Raw genomic sequence first — 24,132 nt, 5'->3', positions numbered from 1 at the left:
AGCCATCCAAGTTTTTATGTCTTCAAGACATGCTTGTAGTCTATCTAACTGGTTGGGCTCATCAGGATTTATGGATAAGTAAAGCTGAGTATCATCAGCGTAACGGTGAACATTTGTCGTATGCTGCCTGATAATTTGACCTATTGGAAGCATATATATAGTAAAGAGAATTGGCCCAAGTACTGAACCCTGTGGAACTCCACAATTAACCCTGGAGTTTAAAGATGATTTATCATTTACATGAACAAACTGGAATCTGTCAGACAGATAAGATTTAAACCAGCCTAGCGCTGTTCCCCTGATCCCTACAGCATATTCCAGCCTTTCTAAGAGAATTTTGTGATCGACTGTATCAAATGCAGCACTGAGATCCAACAGAACCAGAACAGACACAAGTCCATTATCTGAGGCCATAAGAATATCATTAGTGACTTTCAGCAGAGCTGTTTCAGTGCTATGATGAGCTCTGAAACCTGACTGAAACTCTTCAAACAGGTCATTGCTGTATAAATGTTCACACATTTGATTAGCAACAATTTTCTCAAGAATTTTAGATAAGAACGGGAGATTGGATATAGGTCTGTAATTTTTCAAGTCATCTCGATCAAGCGAAGGTTTCTTAGGTAAAGGTTTAATTACCACTACCTTAAAAGCCAGTGGTACATATTCATTTACTAAAGATAGATTAATCATATCTAAAATGGGGCTGGTAATCAGAGGGAACACTTCCTTAAATAATTTGGTTGGGATTGGGTCTAACATACAAGTTGAAGGTTTAGATGAAGCTAATATTTCTGATAACTCAGGACGCTTCACAGGATCAAAACAGTCCAAACACAAATCAGGTTCTACAGTTATTTCCAATGTTGTCTCACTTGCTGAGGCTGGTCTCCAAGTTGTTGTGAAATCTTAGTTTTATTTAAGAGTATCTGATATAAATGGTAATAATTACTTATCAACTACCCTATCTACCCAAACCTTATCTGGGTCTGATATTGTTTGTTCATGAAACATGTTTATTTAGGCATCTGATTACATTAGAGGAGCAGATTATTTAAAGCAACATGCTGTAGTCTTAAGATCAAAGTCAAATTCTTAACCTTTTCATTGAGTGTTAATCATCGCATATAAAAGAAAGGACTCTCTGGTGGTGGATTAAGATTTTAGAATCACTGCTAACATTTACACTTCAACTAAAGATTATCGGAATCAAAGAGCTGCTCATCAATGGAATCAAAGCAATGAATTAAATTCAGACAATTCACTGATGGCTGAGCACAAGACACACAAAACAAAAACAGACTAACTTTAAACGGCAATAAATGCAATTCAACTTTTCATACTTGGATCTTTCCCCCTGTAATATATATTTGTTTTAGTTCTGGAGATTTCTGCAGTTCTTAGATCCTCCAGCCAGGGTGCTTTGGTAGGTGAAGACTCCTTTTTTGGTTAACATTTCCAGTAGTGTTCAGCTTTGGATGGATCAATTTTCATAGTATGGTATGCCTAGCCAGAGAACCCAGTTTGACGTTTTTTGCGTCAAATAAAATGCCTTCATGTTTAACTTATCAAGGCTTTTGATTGGAGCTTGTCCTAATATTTAGATGAGGAGGTCATGTATCAACTCTGAGCTGTTGTCCTGACTCCCCATTGCAGTAACAACTTTATTGTACCTCATCAGAATCTAGCTTTGATGCCAAAATCCTCTTGCAAATATTAGAACAGTTTGTCAAAAGTCAATTTGAATGTTGAGTGTTGAAATTTCCATGGGTTCCATAATACCTTCTGTAGTACTCTATAAAACTCTTCTTATTGGAGCTGTCTGTTTTTAAGAATTTCTTATAACCTTAACACCTAAATATTGTTCTAGGGTTCTGTTGAGTTTGTGCATTTAAATGCACTTTGCATAAAAACAAAACTGTGCAATACTCCTTATGCTGCATGAAACCTGGCAAAATATTGTGCTGACACTATTTAAACAAGATTGGGTAACTCTCAAAAATGCAGAAAGTTCCCCAAGATGTTTGAAACAACCTACCAGCCGAGTTCCTTCAAAAACTGTGTGCAAGTGTACCTAGAAGAATTAATACTGATTTGAAGACAAAGGCTGGCAAAGTGTGGTCACACCAAATATTAATTTGATTTGGATATTCTCCTCTGACCTCTGGCATCAACAAGGCATTTACGCCCACAGAACTGCCGCCCACTGGATATTTTCTTTTTTTTGGACCATTCTCTGTGAACCCTGGAGATGTTGAGGTGCACATTTAATTCTGCCGTGATTTGGGCAGCCGTGGTTTTATGTTTTTTGAATACAATCCGGGTTAGCACCCGAACATCCCTTTCAGACAGCTTCCTCTTGCGTCCACAGTTAATCCTGTTGGATGTGGTTCGTCCTTCTTGGTGGTATGCTGACATTACCCTGGATACCGTGGCTCTTGATACATCACAAAGACTTGCTGTCTTGGTCACAGATGCGCCAGCAAGACGTGCACCAACAATTTGTCCTCTTTTGAACTCTGGTATGTCACCCATAATGTTGTGTGCATTTCAATATTTTGAGCATAACTGTGCACTTACCCTGCTAATTGAACCTTCACACTCTGCTCTTACTGGTGCAATGTGCAATCAATGAAGACTGGCTACCAGGCTGGTCCAATTTAGCCATGAAACCTCCCACACTAAAATGACAGGTGTTTCAGTTTCAATGTCCAACCCCTGTATGTATACAGGTCCTTCTCACAAAATTAGCATATTTCATCCGACCAATAAAAGAAAAGTGTTTTTAATACAAAAAACGTCAACCTTCAAATAATCATGTACAGTTTTCACTCAATACTTGGTCGGGAATCCTTTTGCAGAAATGACTGCTTCAATGCGGCGTGGCATGGAGGCAATCAGCCTGTGGCACTGCTGAGGTCTTATGGAGGCCCAGGATGCTTCAATAGCGGCCTTTAGCTCATCCAGAGTGTTGGGTCTTGAGTCTCTCAACGTTCTCTTCACAATATCCCACAGATTCTCTACGGGGTTCAGGTCAGGAGAGTTGGCAGGCCAATTGAGCACAGTGATACCATGGTAAGTAAACCATTTACGAGTGGTTTTGGCACTGTGAGCAGGTGCCAGGTCATGCTGAAAAATGAAATCTTCATCTCCATAAAGCTTTTCAGCAGATGGAAGCATGAAGTGCTCCAAAATCTCCTGATAGCTAGCTGCATTGACCCTGCCCTTGATAAAACACAGTGAACCAACACCAGCAGCTGACACGGCACCCCAGACCATCACTGACTGTGGGTACTTGACACAGGACTTCTGGCATTTTGGCATTTCCTTCTCCCCAGTCTTCCTCCAGACTCTGGCACCTTGATTTCCAAATGACATGCAGAATTTGCTTTCATCCGAAAAAAGTACTTTGGACCACTGAGCAACAGTCCAGTGCTGCTTCTCTGTAGCCCAGGTCAGGTGCTTCTGCCGCTGTTTCTGGTTCAAAAGTGGCTTGACCTGGGGAATGCGGCACCTGTAGCCCATTTCCTGCACACGCCTGTGCACGGTGGCTCTGGATGTTTCTACTCCAGACTCAGTCCACTGCTTCCGCAGGTCCCCCAAGGTCTGGAATCGGCCCTTCTCCACAATCTTCCTCAGGGTCCGGTCACCTCTTCTTGTTGTGCAGCGTTTTCTGCCACACTTTTTCCTTCCCACAGACTTCCCACTGAGGTGCCTTGATACAGCACTCTGGGGACAGCCTATTCGTTCAGAAATGTCTTTCTGTGTCTTACCCTCTTGCTTGAGGGTGTCAATAGTGGCCTTCTGGACAGCAGTCAGGTCAGCAGTCTTACCCATGATTGGGGTTTTGAGTGATGAACCAGGCTGGGAGTTTTAAAGGCCTCAGGAATCTTATGCAGGTGTTTAGAGTTAACTCGTTGATTCAGATGATTAGGTTCATAGCTCGTTTTAGAGACCCTTTTAATGATATGCTAATTTTTTGAGATAGGAATTTTGGGTTTTCATGAGCTGTATGCCAAAATCATCCGTATTAAGACAATAAAAGACCTGAAATATTTCAGTTAGTGTGCAATGAATCTAAAATATATGAATGTTAAATTTTCATCATTACATTATGGAAAATAATGAACTTTATCACAATATGCTAATATTTTGAGAAGGACCTGTATTTCTAAACTTGTAAAATACCTTATGCATCAAAGAGAAGTGCATAATGAAAAACAAAATTTCCTATTCTCTTGGTACCAATATAGATTTTCCTGATGCATCATTTTAAAAGAGCTTGATGCTGTTTCAAATCCTGAAAACCTTACTGTTGATGAGCCACTTGCAGCAATTACAAGCAGATTCAGGAGCTCAAGCAACACCTGAGCAAGATGAGCTGGGTTTATAAGGAGATCAGAAAAGCGTCATCAGCTTTTCCACGAAGAGAAGCATGGTAAAAAACGAGTTAATTAATTCATGTTTTAATTAATAATTAACTAATATTTAAAGATGATAAGCTACTGAGTAAAGGTGATGGTTACACAACAACAAGGTTTTAATGCAACATCCTAATATTAGTTACTATGAGAACATATTACCAAATGTTATAGTTCAATGTAATTATTTTGCGATAAGAAAGTATGTTTGGACGAATTCTATGTGATGCCGTTTCTAAAGCTACACAGTCAAAAAGTGACAGCAGTATCTAAAGGGGGTTCATTTTTTAAAGCTCTATTTTTACCATGTCATTCATACCTTTCTAAATTTTACAGTTCCAAACTAAATATTTAATTAGCTGTTTAAATATTTAGCTTGCAAATTAAGCATTTAGCTTTGAACTTAATGTTTATTTTGCAAACTAAATATTCAGCTCAGACCTAAATATTTAATTTGGAGTTAAATATTTTGGTTACAAACTAAATATTTAGCTCCAAAATTAATATTTAGGTCATAGCTAACTATTTAGTTTGCAAAATAAATATTTAGTTTGAAGCAAAATATTTAGTTTGTAAACTAAATATTTAACTTGCTAAGTTAAATGTTAAATTGTTTTAAACTGTGACATTTATAAATGCATGAATGACATGGTGTAAATATGAATTTGAAAAATTAACCCCAATTTTGTTTTCTCTTACAAAAGGGTAAATAACTCAAAATATTGCTGTCAATTGTTGACTGTGCAACTTTACAAACGGCACCCCATAGGATTTAGAATGTTCAGCATTTACAGTTAAGGAATTACATTGAAAGCATTTTTGTTGAAAAGAGTTACATAAAACTATCTTACATGTTGCCATGTCTCTGAGCACTGAACACCAAGTAGTACTTCTAGACACTTCAGGTTTAAGCTCCATAAAATGACTCCACTGGAGGTGTATATCCTTTAAGTTATCAGACACACAAAGTTTTTCAAAATATACCCGACTTACCAACGCCAGCCCGTCCACCTTTGTCAGTGGTTTCACCAGGTGGGAAGTAACATGTTCAAATCACGGTGTTCACTGAGGCAGTGTTATTTAGACAGGTCAACGCAGCCCCCTGCTGACGGCTTGTTGCTGAAGGATGTTGCTGCAGTGTTTAGTGCTTCATACTCCAGGTGTGGGAAAGCAAGACACACCCCTCATCCCAGTTCAAAGATGTGTGGGCTCGCTTTATTATCTTCACTGCCTCTATGATCTAACGCTGATGCCTGCTGTTTTCTGTGTGGATGACTTTGGCTTTTTAACATTATTGCTGATTTCATATTTTCTTGTAATGCCTGTTCTTTCCTTGATTGTGTTAGTATTTTTTCCTATGTTTTTCACATTTGTTTTTAAGTTGTTTTTTTGTGTGTTGAAAGAATTTCCTGTTTGTCCTATTTATGTGTTGTTGCAGGAGTGACATGGTATTTTGCACATGATATTTATTGCTTTGGTCAACTTCTATCTTTGGGGTGCTCTAGGAGTTGTGTGGGTTTTATGTGTGGTTCGAGCAAGGTACGGATGTGGTGTTTTTTATTGACCTGGTGTGTGGTGTGTGGTGGGATGTTCTTATGTCCATAGTAGATTTTGGTTTGCTTGTGCTGGTTTCCTGTGAGGTTTTATTTTTATGGCACCGTTATTATTATGGGTGATGTTTGTGAGAGAAGAAATAAGACATGTTGTGTCAAAATGTGATTTATGCCCCCCTGTCAGATGATTTATGACTCCTGTCACAACAATAAAGGGTTTATGACTTCCAACCATCAGCAGATCATATGATCAAAGGGTTTAATTGTTATTATAAAAGTTTGTGATAAGCCTACATTAATTTATGACCTCCACCAGTCAGGACATCATAGGGTCTTTTTAGGTCAATAGTTTAAGGTAGGTCAGTAGGGTTTATGGTAGGAAATCAACTTCCTCTGCAGCAACATATGGTTGTCTGACCAGAAAGCAACCTCAGACTTTTTGGTAACTTCCCCATGCCATCTGTCAGGACCCTCCTTGAATTGCCCTTCCTTGAACCGCCACCTTAACGTGGTGGAGGGGTTTGAGTACTCGAATGATCCTAGGGGCTATGTTGTCTGGGGCTTAAATGCCCCTGGGAGGGTCTTCCAAGACAAACAGAATCTAGGTGACAGGTCAGACAAAAAGCGGTTCAAGACACCTTCATGAGGACCACAAATCAAGGCACGTGACATCGCCCGGTACAATGGCCTGGGGTTGGAACTTGTCAGAGAGCGCCTGGTGGCTATGTAGCTTCTCGCAGGACCCGGCCGGGCCAAGCCCGAACGAGAGACGCGAGGCCATTCCCCAGTGGGCCCACCACCTGCAGGGGGAAACATGAGGGACCGGTGCAAGGAGGATTGGGCAGTGGACAAAGGTGGAGACCTTGGCGGCCCGGTCTCCGGATGATTAGGCTGGCTCTAGGGACGTGGAATGTCACCTCGCTGGGGGGGAAGGAGCCTGAGCTGGTGCGGGAGGTCGAGAGATATTGACTAGAAATAACTCTTGACACCCTAATATTTTGAGAAGGACCTGTACATGTTTCTTCTGACCAGAGGCACTGTCCCCGAGACCACTGGGACTCCTCAGCCTCCCTGGTAAGGCCTACACCAGGGTATTGGAGAGGAGAGGTCAGCCGATTGTTGAACCTAGGCTTCAGGAGGAGCAGTGTGGTTTTCGTCCCGGCCGTGGAACACTGGACCAGCTCTATACTCTCTACAGGGTGCTCGAGGGTTCATGGGAGTTTGCCCAACCGGTCCATGTGTGTTTTGTGGACCTCGAGAGGCATTCGACTGTGTCCCTCATGGTGCCCTGTGGGGGATGCTCCAAGATTACAGATTTGGGAACCCTTTATTAGGAGCCATCCAGTCTCTGTACAAGTGGAGCAGGAGTTTGGTCCGCATTGCCGGCACTAAGTCGGATCTGTTCCTGGTGCATGTTGGACTCCAGCCGAGCTGGACGTGATTTCTAGGTGCAGCCAAGGGCCAGAGGGCGTCTGGTTTGGGGACCAGTGGGCTTCGTCTCGTCTTTTTGCAGATGATGTGGTCCTGCTGGCTCCCTCTAGCCAAGACCTGCAGGATGCACTGGGGCGATTCGTAGCCGAGTGTGAAGCGGCTGGGATGAGGATCAGCTTCTCCAAGTCCGAGGGCATGGTTCTCAACCGGAAAAGGGTGGCGGAAAAGGGAGTTCCTGCCTCCAGTGGAGAAATTCAAGTATATCGGGGTCTTGTCCACGAGTGAGGGAAGAATGGAACGGGAGATCAACAGACAGATTGGTGCAGCCGTCGCAGTAATGGGGACGCTGTGCTGGTCCGTGGTGGTGAAGAGACAACTGAGCCGAAAAGCGAAGCTCTCGATTTACTGGTCGGTCTACGTTCCTACCCTCACCTATGGCCATAAACTTTGGGTCATGACCGAAAGAACGAGATCCCAGATACAGCGGCTGAAATGAGCTTCCTCTGTAGGGTGGCCGGGCACTCCTTCAGAGATAGGGTGTGGAGCTCGGCCATCCGGGAGGAGCTCGGAGTAGAGCTGCTGCTCCTCCACATCGAGAGGAGCCAGTTGAGGTGGCTCGGGCATCTACACCGGATGCCTCCTGGACGCCTCCCTCCGGAGGTGTTCCAGGCATGTCCCACCAGGAGGAGGCCCAGGGGATGGCCCAGGACAGTCTTTCGGCTGCCCTGGGAACACTTTGGGCTCCCCCCGGAGGTGCTGGAGAAGGTGTCTGGGGAGAAAGAAGTCTGGGTGTCTCTATTGAGTCTGCTGACCCCACGACCCGGTCCCGGATAAAGCGGAAGACGACAAGTACGAGTACGAGTTTCTTCTGACTGGAAGTAACATCAATGTGAGAGTGCTTTTTAATCTGATAAATATACTCTGTGGAGGGAGCTAAGAATTAGATGATGGAAAGGAGCCCATCCAACCTCAAAAAGCTCATCACCAAAGAGAAATTGTCCAGATATTGGTGGAAGCACCAAAAAGTTGGTCAAGGATGGCAGAAGGGGTTGATTATGCCAGTAAAGATTTTAATTAAATAAAAACAGATTATGTTTTTCAACATATACTATATTGCCTAAAGTATTTGCTCACTTCACCTTGACTCACATAAACTTAATTGACATCCCATTCTTAATCTGCAAGCTTCAATATGAAGTTGGTCCACACATTGCAGCTATAACAGCTTCAACTTATCTAGGAAGGCTGTCCACAAGGTTTAGGGGGGTGTTCCGGGGAATTTTTGACCATTCTTCCAGAAGCACATTTGTGACATCATATACTAATGTTGGAAGAGAAGGCCAGGCTCTCAATTTCCGCAGTCTCATCCCAAAGATTTTCTATCGGCTTGAGGTCAGGACTCTGTGCAGGGCAGTCAAGCTCATCCACGTCAAATGCTCTCATCCATGTCTTTATGGACCTTGCTTTGTGCACTGGTGCACAGTCATGTTGAAAGAGGAAGGGACCATCTCCAAACGGTTCCCACAAAGTTGGGAGCATAGAATTGTCCAAAATCTCTTGGTGAAGCATTGAGAGTTCCTTCACTAAGGACCCACAACCAGCTCCTGAAAAACAACCCCACAGCATGATCCTTCCTCCACCAAACTTTACACTTAGCACAATACAGTCAGACAAGTGCTGTTGTCCTGGCAACCACCAAACCCTAACTTGTCCATCAGATTGTCAGATGGAGAAGCACGACTCAACACTCTAGAGAGCATGTCTCCACTGCTGTAGAGACCAGTGGGGGCACGCTTTACACCAATGCATTAAATGCTTTGCATTGCACTTGGTGATGTATGGCTCGGATGCAGCTACTCAGCCATGGAAACCCATTCCATGAAGCTCCGTACGCACTGTTCTTGAGGTAATCCTAAGGCCATATGACATTTGGAGGTCTGTAGCGGTTGACTTTGCAGAAAGTTGGCATGCTCTGCTCACTTCAAGTGTTAGCATACGCTGCCCCTGCCCTGTCAGTTTATGAGGCCTACCACTTTAGAGCTGAGTTGCTGAGTTCCCAATCGCTTCCACTCTCTTGTTATGCCACTGACAGTTGATGGTGGAATATTTAGGAGTGAGGAAATTTCATAACTGGACTTGTTGAACAGGTACTTATTACAATACCACGCTGGAATTCACTGAGCTCCTGAGAGCGGCCCATTCTTTGACAAATGTTTGTACAAACAGTCTGCATACTTAGGTGCTTGATTTTATACACCTGTGGCCATGGACGTGATTGGAACACCTGTTTTAAATTATTTGAATGGGTGAGTAAATACTTTTGGCAATATAATGTTAATACTCCTTTTTCATTGTCTTGTCTTTTGAGAGATGCCAGTCTCATATACTATCATCATATAGTATCTGAGGCTGCAGCAACTTGATATCTCTTTGCAAGAGATCAAGTTTAACTTGAAGTTTTACATGCTAAAAAAAACACTTCAATTGATTTAATGTTTACTTACATACAATGATTTGTATTAAAATCCCTAATTGTCTTTTGATGTCTGTCATGTCGTTTCCAGATGATGAAGGTTTTTAGTTTTTAATCAGGTTTAACCATGCATTTTTTAATACAATATCAGGGATTTAAACAACAAAAATAAATGATGAAGAATTTCATTTTAATCAGTCGCAGAGTAGTGAAAGTGATCCCCTTATATTGTCACAGTTGATTCAGAACTCTATCGGCAAAGCTTTAAAATCCGTTACCTAAATGGTGTAAGTAATAAATTGATTTAAATTACAGCTTTTGTCGCAAGTAGTTATTTCCCACTGTGGTGAATTATAGGCAGATTGAACTTGCCACAGAATGCTTTTAAATCCCTGGACACGGTGTTGGTTTGTTAAGTCGGTAACAAATTACACATTTAGAAATATCACATTTATCACAAGCTTGCATGTTATTGCATAGAATACCCCCCCAAAAACATTTCAACATTTGAAATCAATGTACTGTTTTATAGGAAATTAGGTATAATTTATAACCATAATTATACCTAATCATGGCTATTGAACAAACAGCTCATATGATTTTTTTTTTGTCTATGTTTCATCAGTTTGGGCTGGATATAGCACTTAATGTCGCTGGCAACCTGCAGATGGGAGGAACCCGCTCCTCCGTCTACAACTTCGCTTCTGAAAGGATCATAGAGGATCGCTACACTTTCAGCATGCACAGTGTCACCTGTGCCCATTATGGGTAGAATGGAAGTGAGATTTTTTTTGTCAGGTTCTGAAAAGTCATGTCTATTTATAAAATGGTCTAATTTTTTCTTGGTGTTCAGTTTTTGTATATCAAGCACACCATCCCTCAGCTCAGAGTTCAAAACTCATTTAAGCTCACTGCCAAGTCAGTACACTTCCACCACTGCTGCTGCGTACAAGGATGTCTTAAACACCTACGGCACACATTACATCAGACAGGTGAGAACTCACACAAACAGACACTATTTAAATTGTTCGATTCACTAGTTAATAAAGGAAACCTTTTTGAAGTACTTAAAACTGTGTTTTAGGTTAATCTCGGGGGCCAAATGAGAAGAGTCACATCTTCGCTGACTTGTTTGTCCTCGTTAAATGGGCTAACCTCAGATGCGGTAACAAATTACACATTTAGAAATATCACATTTATCACAAGCTTGCATGTTATTGCATAAAATACCCCCCCAAAAAATGGCAGCAATGTCTGGTAGATGAAAGCACTGAAGATGATCAAAGGTTTTATTCTTGCCTCCACCAAATCCTGCATGATCCTCCTTTTTCACCTCGAAAATAATATCCAACACAAAACCAGAGCAGAAATTATAACCTTTACCTAAATGGTGTAAGTAATAAATTGGTTTAAATTACAGCTTTTGTCACAAGTAGTTAATTCCCACTGTGGTGAATTACAGGCAGATTGAACTTGCCACAGAATGCTTTTAAATCCCTGGACACGGTGTTGGTTTGTTAAGTCTCCAAGTTACTGGTCTCAAACATTATTTTCCTGACTGCACTGGACAAATCATCACATTCATCATCACTTTCTGCGCTCAAATTTAAGCTAGAAGCAATGATAGCATTGCTTCTGTCTTGGTTAGCCATAGTTATACATTTTTAAGCATTTCTTTTACACAAAATCTTCAATGAATATAAATAATAACATTACTGTTACTTTTGTTATTCAGGTCCACTCCTGTTTATCGAAAGGTATTGCTGTCGGCCTGGGGAAGATTAAGCTCTCTAGTGTCTCTACTTCCTGCAGTAATGTCTTACAAAACTACAACTCTTCCACTGGCTATGCCTCTGGTCTCCATCAACACTACACTGAAGTATCAGGAGGAAACGGTTGGTCGGGGGAGTTTGCTATTTCCCAAAATGATTCCACGGGTTTCTCAACTTGGCTGAAAAGCTTAAAAGACCACCCAGATGTTGTTTCTTACTCCCTCCGCCCACTTTATGAGCTCATGCCAAGCAACTCGCAAAAGTCAGGGATGAAGGTTGCCATTAAGCAGTATTTGGAGAGCAACGCTGTGAAGATCTCACCCAAAGAACCATTCTGTTCGGGTGTTCCTAACCTGGGCACCAACTGCTGCCCCGTGGAGGCCTCCAAGGGGACCTTGAGTGTGACCATTGTCCAAGCCTGGGGTCTGAACAGAGATAAAATTGGAAAAACTGATGCGTGGGTTGATGCACTGGTCAATATCTGGGATCTTACTGTAACTGACAAACAACACTATTGAGGCATTGTTGTGTTTTTTTTTTTTTCTCTCCTGTTCAGTTTTGTTAAGATGTGGTATGGCCCCATATATCAAAGGACCCACGACATCAGTTCAAGCAATCCAACGTGGAACACTGTGTTTAATTTGGGCCATGTAAGTACAATTTCTCATTATAGATCAGCTAAAAAATGCTTTTTGACAGAAAAAACCAATCCCTGTACCTTGTGATGTATTTGCTCTCTGAATTCATAGCAGTTTTAGTGTAGGTTTAGAGTAATTGCAAAGTTTAAGGTAGTATGTCATCCCCAGACTTTAGTAAAAGCAGATTACTGGGTTTACATTTCTCTCATTTTAGGGTTTGGTTAGGACAAAAATATTTCTCTGTTAATTTTCACGTGAAACACTTTGACACACTACGAAAAGCAGGAATATCAAAACAGGAACACTCTGGCAGAAATTCTACCTTTGTACATTTTCCAAATGCAAAGGTGCAGAAATGCAGTCCACGCCAGTACTTTTGTTGTCATTTGGACTCAAAATTAATAACTGCAAAGAATAAGTTCGGCTATGTCTTAGGATGAAAACGTTTAGATTTGAGAAAGCGGTAGTGATTTTTTTCATAGAAATTTAAAAAGTGGAACAATACCTCACCTTCGTTTTAATTAAACCTTCAAAAGGTAAAAATGAAGACTGGATCTGAATTAGGCCCACTGCTATTATATTTTTTGCACACATTAACTCAACCTAAGTGGAGTAACAAAATGGAAAACCTCCTAACTTTATTTCAAATTTTGTTTTATAGTTGGACACACATCATACCCTGAAAGTTGAGGTTTGGGACCAAGACAGAGTGAGTGATGACTGTCTCATATCGTGCTCGAGGGAGCTGACCGAGGGTAGCCACTCTTTCACCTGCTCGGGAAATGGAAACCTAGAGGTTAAATACACTCTGGTATGTGACCCCTACCTGACTGGAGATAGATGTGCCTATTTTAAACCAACTCTGTAGTCGATTTCGATTAATTTCATGAGCAAAATGTTTCACTTTAATCATGTGTGACAGTAGCTTACTGGATCTGGTAAAAAAAAAATCAAATTTCAGACTTGATCTTTTATGTTAAGTTTCAGTCCAACATCCGTTGACCACAGACGGATTAGCAAGCATTGTGAAAAATCTTTGTTCTTGTTTTCAACAATTTTGACCATGGACAAACATAACCTGCTATTAACTCACAATAAATCAATTTTTGTATTAATGGTAAAACTTCTGTTGTGTGAAAATTTGTGTAGCCGTTTTGCCAACCAAGATTTTTAAAATGTCTTACAAGATTTTGACTTAATGTATCAATACCCCTTGGATAGTTAGAGATAATATGGCACATATGTTGTTCCTATCTAATCACCTGTGTCTCTTAATATATGGTAACCCCATAAAGGCCAACATTCATCAGCTAATTCACTGACCATAAACAATGTACTACTCAAAGTACCACCACAATTAATTTGTCTTCAAAAGATATATCACCTAAGGAATTTTGCTATTATCTGTAATGTTACAAAATATTTCACCAGCACTCCTTTTTGTTTTTGTTTGATTTAAGTTTTCACAATTTGTAACTACGCTTTGCAGAATGTTGATAATCTTCTTTCCCCTTGGATTTAATAAAGGCACATTGAACTAACCTGGTTTTTAATTAATTATTTAATTCTTTTAAGTTGTTTCTTTTTTGTATCCACACTGTCAGGTAGAACAGCAATATTAATGTTAGATTATTTTACATTAATTTTATTGTAAATATTATAGGGTGAACCGGAAACTTTCCTGATGGTGAGGCCGACTTGTGAGACATCTTTTTCTTATAATCAAATGATCACACTAACAACAGTTATTGATAAAGCTACGCACAAAGTTAACTCAATAACATAAATGGATGAATAAGCAGCAAGACTTTTTTTAACACTGAAAATGTATTTGTACTTACCATGCCAGGCTGGTTCAGGGTATGAAAAGAAAACTTTATTTTGTTGGTTTGTGGGTCTGGTCTTAATAATTTTATGTTTTTACCCCTTTTGCTGCGGTATATTGGGAATATCCCCACCAAAGGACATATGAAGGGTTATTTTATCCACTTCTATTCTATAAGGAACATTTATAGGAAGGGCTGTGTAGGTGGGGGAATTTGTTGTATCAATTGAAAATTGGTGCCATAAAAACATCATAAAAGGAATGATGATGATAAAAATAAAATAGAACTCAACAATTCATTAGCAGTTTTGAATTGTTGTTGTTCTGCACTGATGTTGACTTGAAGGTCTTGGCTGGCACTCTTATGAGGTGTCCTGAAAGGAGCAGTTAGAGGACCCTCCTAAAAGTAAGATAGTCAACAAGTTTGTATGGCATATACCTGAGCAACAGGTTCATGTGCTGGGCAGGTTTTCAGCTTTATGAGGTCACCGGAGATACTGCTTTCTTTGTGTTTGAACTGTGTCCATGAAAAAAATATTCTTTTGTCAGTGCACATCGGTAAAAGTAACATTGCTCTCCCCAAGCATTGGTCAACTTATTTGGACTACATGTCCACCATTACAAGACCATATAACTTACCTCCAGAAGGCATCAGTTCAATGAAATCTATTAAGTGTTATTAGATAGGTTGTGCCAACAGGCCACACACATACACGTCACACAGCAGAACTTGTCAGTGAAAGCAGAAATCTCTCAGCTTTCTGTTAGTATGCCCATCATTCCATACCAGCAGACATAAGAAGTTTTTAGATATTGCTATATCACTGTAAATAGGCTTTACTCTGCACCATGTTCACTTGATTCCTGGTTATCTCACACTTATGTGTGACAGCATCCTGTCATGAAGTGGCTGTTTCCCAAAGTGACTACGCTGTATTTGTAAATCTTAAAGACTAAGATTTAATAGACTGAACAGTTACCTTAATAATACATACAGATAAACCCTTGTTGTGCAACAATATATTTAAGTTTGGGTAGGTAATATTTAACCAAACAACTTTCCGCCTTTCAAAGACTGTCCTGTCAATACCAGCCCAATATGGCAGTGTTGTTAGAACAATATGAAACAGAGTGATTGCTATACTTTTGGAATTATTAACTTTGGCAAAACTCTAAAATTGGAAACTCCAGCAATGTCACAAGATATATTATTCTCATATATATAAGCAGTGATGTCATGAATTCTATTATTTCACTATGGATCAGTGACAGCTAATGTTATTGCCATCACACAGTGCATCGATTGTCATGTATAGGCAGTGTACGCTGTTTATGTTAATGCTCACGGCAGGGATGTCAAACTATGCTGTGCAGTAATATATTGAAGTCCTGTGAATACCAGCCCAGTATGGTGGTGGTTTTAGAACAATAGATGAAAGAGTGATTTGAGCACTGGCATTCTGCACACATATGGAATAAATTCACGACTTCAAAGCAAGCTTCTGCTCGGACTGTAAATTTCAGGCATGCAGGGCTGGTGTTTCGATGCAGTCTTCTTCAGAAGTGGAGAAAACTGCTTCGTCCTCTCTTCTGATGCAATCTCTGGTTCAGATTCCATTTCTGCAGAAGCTCACAAAGAAAGTTTAAAACAGCTTGTCTTAACGCTCATGATTTGCTGGACGTACATACGGCAGATCATAACTAAGCTTTTGGTACTTCGATCGTAGTCAACTTTGGATCCAAGGATTCTTCGAAGTAGTTATTCGCCAGCGGGTTTCAAAGATGCTGCCTCCCTGATGTGGTCATCTGTGCAATCGCAGGTAAGAGAGAGGTGTGGCTGGGAGAAGTGTTTCTTTAGTGACTCCATGACATCACGGGTATTCCAGCTGTGACTCCTACATTCTGGGCTGTACAAAAAGTAGGTTGATCCAAGGATTCAGAGTTTTTACCAGTCTCTTTGTGTACAGTTCAGTCATGTTGCCGCACGACACCTTTTTTAAATTTAATAAGGCATGAGAAGGCCCTTTTGTTTTGAAAATGTCCATAGCTAGTTAGAGTGGAAGAGAGTTCCAGAGCCTCAGAGCCAGCGCCTGAAAAGCCGGATCTCCACGAGTTTTAAAATGAGTCTGGGGATTTAAATTTAACAAGCTGGAACATAAAATAGACAGAAAATTACAAAGAAATCGATGTGTTTTAACTTTATTCCTCAGTTACAACAGTGCCAACAGTTCATATGAATATTGATGCTTTTAAAAGCTGTAGGACCTTGTTAAAACCTGCAAGCTTTCAATGGTGCCATTTTGGAATTAACCATGCTCTTTCTGAAGTCATTTTTATAGATAGATTCTTAGTTTTTTCATAATTGAAGTCAGAAAGTTTAGATTGTTGTATGAAGAACCCAAAATAACAGCTCATTCTCCATCTGCACCGATATGCAGCATCTTGAACACGTTTTAAACATCCTTCCCATACATGTTGAAAGAATCGTTCAGATAAAGGAAATGCTTTTGCACACAGCAGGAGCAGAGAAGAAAAAACAAAAAACAAAGCAAACAATAAATGGTCCATTTTGAAGTCATGCACGTCAGTTACAAGCTTTTTTGCATCTTCTTTTACGGGGGCCAGCCACAATTCCAGGCACTAATGTTTCAATGTTTTTTATCATGGAGTTGCTGTGGTAGATAAAAGCTTAAGGTCTTCAGAAATAGTCCATAATTTTCAGAGTAATTTTAATAATCATACCTTTGTTTACGTAAGGAAACAAATAACCCCATCTAAAGTATTAACAGTACAGTTTGTATGCTTGACTTATTGGGGGGATGAGTGAAATTTAAACAAATGGCAAGCCTGCTTGTGTTAGTTTCAGTAAATGACTGATATAATAGAGAGGGAAAGCACGTGGTGTCCTTCTATCACCCAGTGCGTAAGATGATGTGGACTCCAGAGTCGGTAAAAACAGGTCCGCTCATGTCTCCCACTTTCAGAGCAAAGGAGGCGTCTTCAAAAGGCTTCTGCATTTGACCTAAAACACACAGATACTCGGTGCAATAAAGACTTTCCACATCTCAAAACAAAGTTGGTCATTCTGTTCATGACATTTGTACTGCAAATCGTATTACAGTTTTTTCTTTGAAAGAGTGAGGCCATAAAGGGTTTACCTCTTCCAAACACTCCGAGGTCTCCACCATTTTTCGCTGAGCTGCAGTCGCTGAACTGAGAGGCTAAGCTTTCAAATTTCTCCTCTCCAGACTTGATCTGTTCAATGTACTCTGCACAGACACAAAAAAGGCACATACAAGTGCATCTCAAAAAATAAGAATATAATTCAAAATGTATCCGTTCCAGTAATTCATTTCAAAATGTAAAATTCATATAATTATGTAGAATATTTACACACAAAGTGATTATACTTCAAGTGTATATTTCTGTAAACGTTGATGATTATGGCTCCCAGCTAATAGAAACCTTACAATTTAATTTTCCATTATACCAATAAATGCCAGTAAAAGCATGCCCATGTACTGTACAGTATATGCACTCAATACTTGGTCTGGCCTCCTTTTGCATTAATTACTGTGCCAATGCAGTGTGGCATGGAGGTGGGGCTGAAATAATTAATTGGATTAATCGCTTATTGAAACGATCGTCAACTAATTTTGTAAGCAAAAAAATCGTTATCTGCAATATACACTCTAAAACCTGCCATTTGCTGAATGAACAATCAATTTAGAGCAGTTTGTAAGGCAAAACTGTACAAAAAAATATATACATTTTGCATTTAAGATGAAAAACCTTCTTTGTCTGTAAATATGCTCTATCCAGAACTTTTTAAGTGGCATAGTTTTAGCCTCAACTGGTACAAATCCTGTAAAATATCTACTATTAATTTAAAAACAAATAGTTGACAGATTAATCGATTCGCAAAATAATCGTTAGTTGCAGCTCTACATGGAGACGATCAGCACTGCTGAGGCGTTAAGGAAGCCCGGGTTGCTTTAAAGGCATCCTTCAGCTCATCTGCATCGTTTGCTCCGGTGTCTCGCAGCTTCCTCTCGACAATACTTCATAGATGTTCTATAAGGTTTAGGTCAGGTGACTTTGCTGGCCAATCAAACAGTGTTATCATGGCCATTCAGGTATTGATACTTTTGGCAGTGTTGACAATCTCTTTAAGGATGTGGGTACACTGTTGCTTGTGCACCTTTTTTAACCACACTTTTTCCCTCCACTCAACTTTCCATTAATATGCTTGGATATACCATTCAGTGAACTGACAGCTTCTTTATCAATACGACTTTTGTCAGCAGTCATGATAGTGAAAGCCATAATGTGACTAGCAAAATTCTGTATTACATTTTTTTCATTTTGTCTTGTGTCAAGAATCTTTATGAGTTTTACTTTTGAAATCAACAACTGAAATATATCAACTTTTCAATGTCATCCTATCCTATTGTTGGTGTGCCTGTATATTGCTCATGCTTTACACAGTGACTTTCTGCTACATCTCTGATCAGATCATCTCTACTTACTTTGAATGAGGTCCAAGGCTTCATCTTTAGATCGTGTGATATTTTGTTCTCGCCAGGAAGATGGACGACGTGAGTGATTATGTTTCACCAACAGGTGAGAGCAGCGTACCTGCATGAAAGAAAAAAAAAATATCACAGATCATTAATAATTGATTAATCTTGAAAAGAAATCCCTTATAATGGTTATTGATCAGAAAGCCTAACCAAAAACAAACAACCAGCTAATGACCCATTACAGGTCTAAACATAAAATTGTTGACCAAATGGATTAGTTTTATTAGTCATCCGTGTTGCAACATAACTGGACAACAACATAGGTTTTATTTTTAGAACTGAGCCATAGTTTACTAGTTTAGTAGTAGTAAATATCGGGTATGGGGCGACGTTGGCAGCAGTGGTAGGGGTTTGTCCTGTAACCTGTGGATTGCCGGTTCAAACCCTCGCTCTATCTGTCTTAGTCATTGTGTCCTTAGGTAAGACCCTTCACCTGCTTTGCCTGCTGCTGGTGGTCAGATTGTTTGTGATAGTCTGTTGATTGTGACATGGAAGGAAAATGATGCATGATTTTGACTTTCTGAACAGTGTGGCCTGTATTCAGTGGTGGTTCTGACAAAATTGGTGGCATTGGTGAGCCCCTCCTTCTGCACCTTCAAAGGAGTCGGATAAATTATAGAACAGAAGAAAAGTTGCGTCATTCTCAATCTGCACTTTAATGAATCTCTGTTCAGAGTAGAATTATCCAGTTCAGGTTTGATCCATCTGAGTATTTTAGATGATGAACACATGCTATTTGTATTCCTTTAATCTAACAGAGCCAGAAGACGCTCGTTAGATAACTTCAAAACACAAAGAGTAGAACACTTGTTCTGGGCGGATGTGACAGATGACCTCCCACTGACACTGTATTAGGGGTGTAACATACATGCATTCATTGTGGCAAAAATTTAGTACAGCTCTATTGGTTCGGTACCCACTTGTACCAAAGAAATGTTTATGTGCGCAACTAAGTGCAAATTGCAGCGTTCTGTAGGGCAACTTTAAGAGTGACACCAAAACAAGACACAGAGGACTCCCTGCTATCACTAAACTCTGCTATTTGGGAACATTACGGTTTCTCATGGAGCTACAGTGGAGAAGAAAAAGTGGCCCGAACCAAAACTTACATATCCATACATTTTAGACGATGTATAGAGTTTGTGCTGATTGGATGCTATAGGAAGCCATTTTTCGCCATTATCTGTGATGTTTACATTCTTCTTGAAGTTGTTTCAGGTGAGTTTTAAGATCAGAGTAGGTTGAGCTACTGTTTTTACCTCATCGCTGTTGAAAAATGCAGACAAAGTTTTTGTTTTGTCCACCTTACCTTCTCCACTGAAGCGGCATGAGAAACCTTAATGTTCCAGTGATAGCAGGGAGTCCTCTCGGTCTTGTTTTAGTGTCACCATTTAAAGTTGCGCAACAGAATACTGCATTACGCACATAAACATTCTGCATGTGTTCGGGTATAAAACAACGCTGTATGCGTTCGGCACATGTACACACTGAACCGGCAGGGCTAAGGATACGTGACACCCTTACTTAATACAAACCACTTTCTTTATAAAGCACTCTAAAAACAACAGCAGGGCCGGCCAAAGTGCTGTAAAATAAAACTGAACATACAAACAAAAAAAAACACAGGCCAGACAATAAGAGGTACACAAATAAAAGAGCTATGAATAAGGAACATCAAAAACAAGTACACGCATAAAAATGGTCACTATATTATTGATACAATAAACTTTTTTTTTATAATAATGTACATTTTTTGCCATTAGTTGTGTTGTGAAATTGGTTATAGTGTTACAATCGATACTATTAATTCAGCTCAACCTTTTCAGGCTCTCCACGGCCGTCTCCCACTGGACGTTCCCACTGGCTGGCATTGGTGATGTGATTGAAGTAATACACTTTGCCTGCAGGAGCAAACACAGACACAGCCAAATTGCTTTTTGTTGAATGCTTTTCAATTTTCAACATGAACTGGGGATCAACTATCCCATGTGTGTGAATCAGTCTCATAACATTACAGTAAGTCACGCTTTGGCTACAGGAAAAAAAAAAAAAAAAACACCAAAAAGAAAGAAACATAAATACAGTTTGTCAGTTTCATTATACAAGGCTAAAGCTCTCTGTGCTATGTTGTACCTAACTGGTCTAAGCAGGCTGCAGCATCAGTACCACAACAATGGATCAGTAGAGGGGTGTATAATAAGGTCACTGTGGTAAACATTTAAGAAAAGCACTAACCAGAAAGGAGAAAAGCCCCTTTCAGATCTGGCATAAACATGTGAACTCGCCACTTTAGGTTAAAAGTACAGGTACATCTAAAAAAAAAAAAATTAGAACATCGTGAAAAACTTTGTTTTTTCACTCATTTCAGGAAGTTAAACTCATTCTATAATTACACAAAGTGAAGTATTTCAAGTCTGTATTTCTTGTATTTTTGGTAATTATGGCTTACAGATAATGAAAACCCAAAATTCAGTGTCAGACAATTTAAATATGACATAAGATCAATAAAAAGTGTATTTTAAACAGAAATGTCAGGCTTCTGGAAAATATGTTCATTTCTATGCACTCAATACTTGGTTGGGGCTTCGTTTACATGAATTACTTCATCTATGTGGCGTGGCATGAAGGAGATCAGCCTGTGGTTCTGCTGAGGTGTAATGAAGCCCAAGTTGCCTCTCATCTTCTTGAAAATACTCCATATATCTTCTATGGGATTTAGGTCAGGCCAGTTTTCTATCAAGCACTTTACCACTATGGTCTTTTGAGCCAGCTCTTGGTAGATTTGGCAGTGTAGGCAGGTGCCAAGTCCTGCTGAAAATGAAATCAGTTTCTCCATAAAGCTTGTCAGCAGAAGGAAGCATGAGGTGTGGTCAGTGTGTAATGACTCTTCATGAGCTGACTCCAGCCTTAGTCCACTTGTGGTGAAGCTCCCCTAAATTATTGAATGGATTTTACTTGATAATCCTCTCAAGGCTGAGGTTATAGGTTATCGCTGTTGCTACTTTTCCTACCACACTTTTTCATTTAACACAAATTTCTATGAAAATTATTGGATACAGCACTCTGAACTTTTTTTTTTTTTAAAATCAATTACCTGTTATGGCTTAACTTGCGTGTTGAGGGTGTCAATAACTGTCTTCTCTAAATCTGTCAAGTCAGCAGTTTTCCCCATCATTGTGTAAGCCATACTATGGCCATTACAAAACATTTTTACATTAAAAACATTTTTTTTTTTTTATTACTGTTATGTCATTTTTTTTCTCTGAGACACTGAATTTTTCATTATTTGAAATAAATGCTTAAAATATTTCACTCGTTGTACGAGTCTCACTTTCTGTAATAAGTATCAAAAAATACAGAACTTTTCACAATATTTTAATTTTTTTTTAGATGTACCTGGAGATGTGTTTTAGCTTGACCTTTCACACCTGGCATTATATCCTTTCTCTGAATGATCAGATTCCGGTTCCCCTCTAAGCTTGCAAATAAAAGGGTGCTTGTCATTTCTCATTAGTTTGTAGTTTTTTATGGAAGTAAATCGTTACCATATTTCAAATGAAAAAGCATTTTCAGAAATGCTTTTTTTAACAATTTGCTTCCATAGTTTTTGTCTGCCACAAGACGTTTTGCACTCCTTCTGAAAACCAATAATTTAAAGTCACTTCCTATAATCTACTCAGAGACTAATGCACAAAAAGGAGGTCATGTGATACCTGTAAATAATCCCAACCAGCAGGAGATTGATCTGAATTATTTTTAGTTTGATCTGCGCTCATTATCATTCTTATTTTTTAAGCCTCAACTGGCCCAAAAGGCATCAGAATCTCAATCAATCAAAATAAGATGCAATATAAAATCTTCACATGATAAAAAATGAGGTCATAGAAATGAAAAAGCACCATTAAGTCAGCCTAGGTTTTTAGATCATGACAGATACATTCAATCAGTTGAACTACCATATCTTTTTAAACATTTAACACAATTGATATTTACCTTAGTCACTTTTTTATATTTGCTACAAAACTCTTGCGGTGCTTTATTAATGATCATTATGGTGCAATATAAGAAATAGAGAACAAATAATGCATGACTTTACAGCTGAAACAATTTATCAGATTAATCTTGATTAATCAATTACTGAAATAAATGTCAACTAATTTAGTCATCGAATAATCATTAACCGGAGTTAACACACTGTAAAACATGTCATTTGCTCAAAGAACAACCTACTTAGAAAAGTAATTAGGCCAAAACTGTACAAAAATATTTACATTTTGCATTAAAGATGAAGAACCTTCTGTCTGTAAATATGCTCTATCCAGAACTCCTCATGTGACATAGCTTTAGCTTCACCTGGTTCAAATTCAGTAAAGAATCTCCTATTAAGCACCTTTTGCTATTCAATTACTAGTTGATTATTTGAAAAAAATAATCCGACAGGTTAATCGATTATCACAATAATCATTAGTTGCAACCCTACATGACTTTAATTAAGGTAATCAGACTGCAGGAAATTGAAAACAACCCATACAATTGTAGGTGTCCAGCTTTATGAAACTGTCACTTCAAATTTTAACGTGTTTTTATAGCAACTAAATTTATAATCCATGTTTTATCCAGTCTTATGCTGATTCATCAAAATCTATAACTACAACAGAAAAGTTTAGTTTTTAAGACAACTATTTAGTATTCCTTATTTTCAAAATTAAACTAAGCAGTATAGCCACAGCTAACATTGTTTTATAAAGGCAAGTCTTGGTGTCATATTTGAAAATATGTCTGAACAGCATTTCTGGGGTTATTTTGAAAATATAAAGACAATTGCTCCTCTGCAACCCGGCTTTGCGTATGTAAAATCAGTTAAGACAAGATTGTCTGAAAAGGGTCTCCATATTTTAGGATTTATTATTAAATACTACACGGTGACGTCATGCGTGGCCCTGCAGCAGCAGACCTGAATGAATTAGCTCCTCGTGTAACGACACAACCACAAAAGTCAAAACCCATCTCTAAAAAAAACAATATTAAAAGCACATTTATGGTTTATACGTCTACATCACTTATTTCTGCCATTCGTTCTGGAACAATAGGGTTTGCATTGTTTGTTTCTTTAATGCACCACCATGCACATGCAGCTAGCTAGCAAACCAAGCTTACTTGCAACAGTTTATAAAGCTATGTGACACTTTAAGCACACTGCAGATTATGGGTCATTACCTGAACTACGGCTCATTCTTTTCTCCCATCCGGACGGTAAATTCTCTTCGTCTGCCATATTAGTTTTAGTAGTAACGTTTTAAAATTTCAATTCAGTGTTGCAGCGAAGCAAGACAGGAGTTTACAGCGCAGCACACGACAGTTGGCAACTTGTTTTCGACACAAGTTGGTTTCAATTTATGTCCCGCCCTGGGTTAGACTTCCTTCTCTCCTATTGGT

At 39.3% G+C, this 24,132-nt stretch overlaps 2 protein-coding genes across 2 annotated transcripts; one reads left to right on the top strand and one right to left on the bottom strand.

Moving 5' to 3' along the window:
* Window positions 1-10,436: 10,436 nt before the first annotated feature.
* Window positions 10,437-13,829, top strand: LOC124869109 (perforin-1-like). The gene is made up of 6 exons (XM_047366846.1): window positions 10,437-10,646; window positions 10,732-10,870; window positions 10,963-11,043; window positions 11,614-12,107; window positions 12,207-12,300; window positions 12,950-13,829. Exons 1-6 carry the CDS (start codon window positions 10,450-10,452, stop codon window positions 13,154-13,156), a joined length of 1,212 nt encoding a protein of 403 aa, XP_047222802.1. The 5' UTR covers window positions 10,437-10,449; the 3' UTR covers window positions 13,157-13,829.
* Window positions 13,830-16,296: 2,467 nt separating this feature from the next.
* pin1 (peptidylprolyl cis/trans isomerase, NIMA-interacting 1) lies at window positions 16,297-24,072 on the bottom strand. The gene is made up of 5 exons (XM_047366038.1): window positions 23,914-24,072; window positions 20,515-20,597; window positions 18,643-18,751; window positions 17,272-17,382; window positions 16,297-17,135 (listed from the first exon to the last, which is right to left on the bottom strand). The coding sequence occupies exons 1-5, from the start codon at window positions 23,969-23,971 to the stop codon at window positions 17,026-17,028; spliced, it is 471 nt and encodes a 156-aa protein (XP_047221994.1). The 5' UTR covers window positions 23,972-24,072; the 3' UTR covers window positions 16,297-17,025.
* Window positions 24,073-24,132: the final 60 nt, after the last annotated feature.

Source organism: Girardinichthys multiradiatus, chromosome 5, assembly GCF_021462225.1.
Source record: "Girardinichthys multiradiatus isolate DD_20200921_A chromosome 5, DD_fGirMul_XY1, whole genome shotgun sequence".
NCBI lineage: Eukaryota > Metazoa > Chordata > Actinopteri > Cyprinodontiformes > Goodeidae > Girardinichthys > Girardinichthys multiradiatus.
This window is presented reverse-complemented; position numbering and strand designations above follow the sequence as displayed.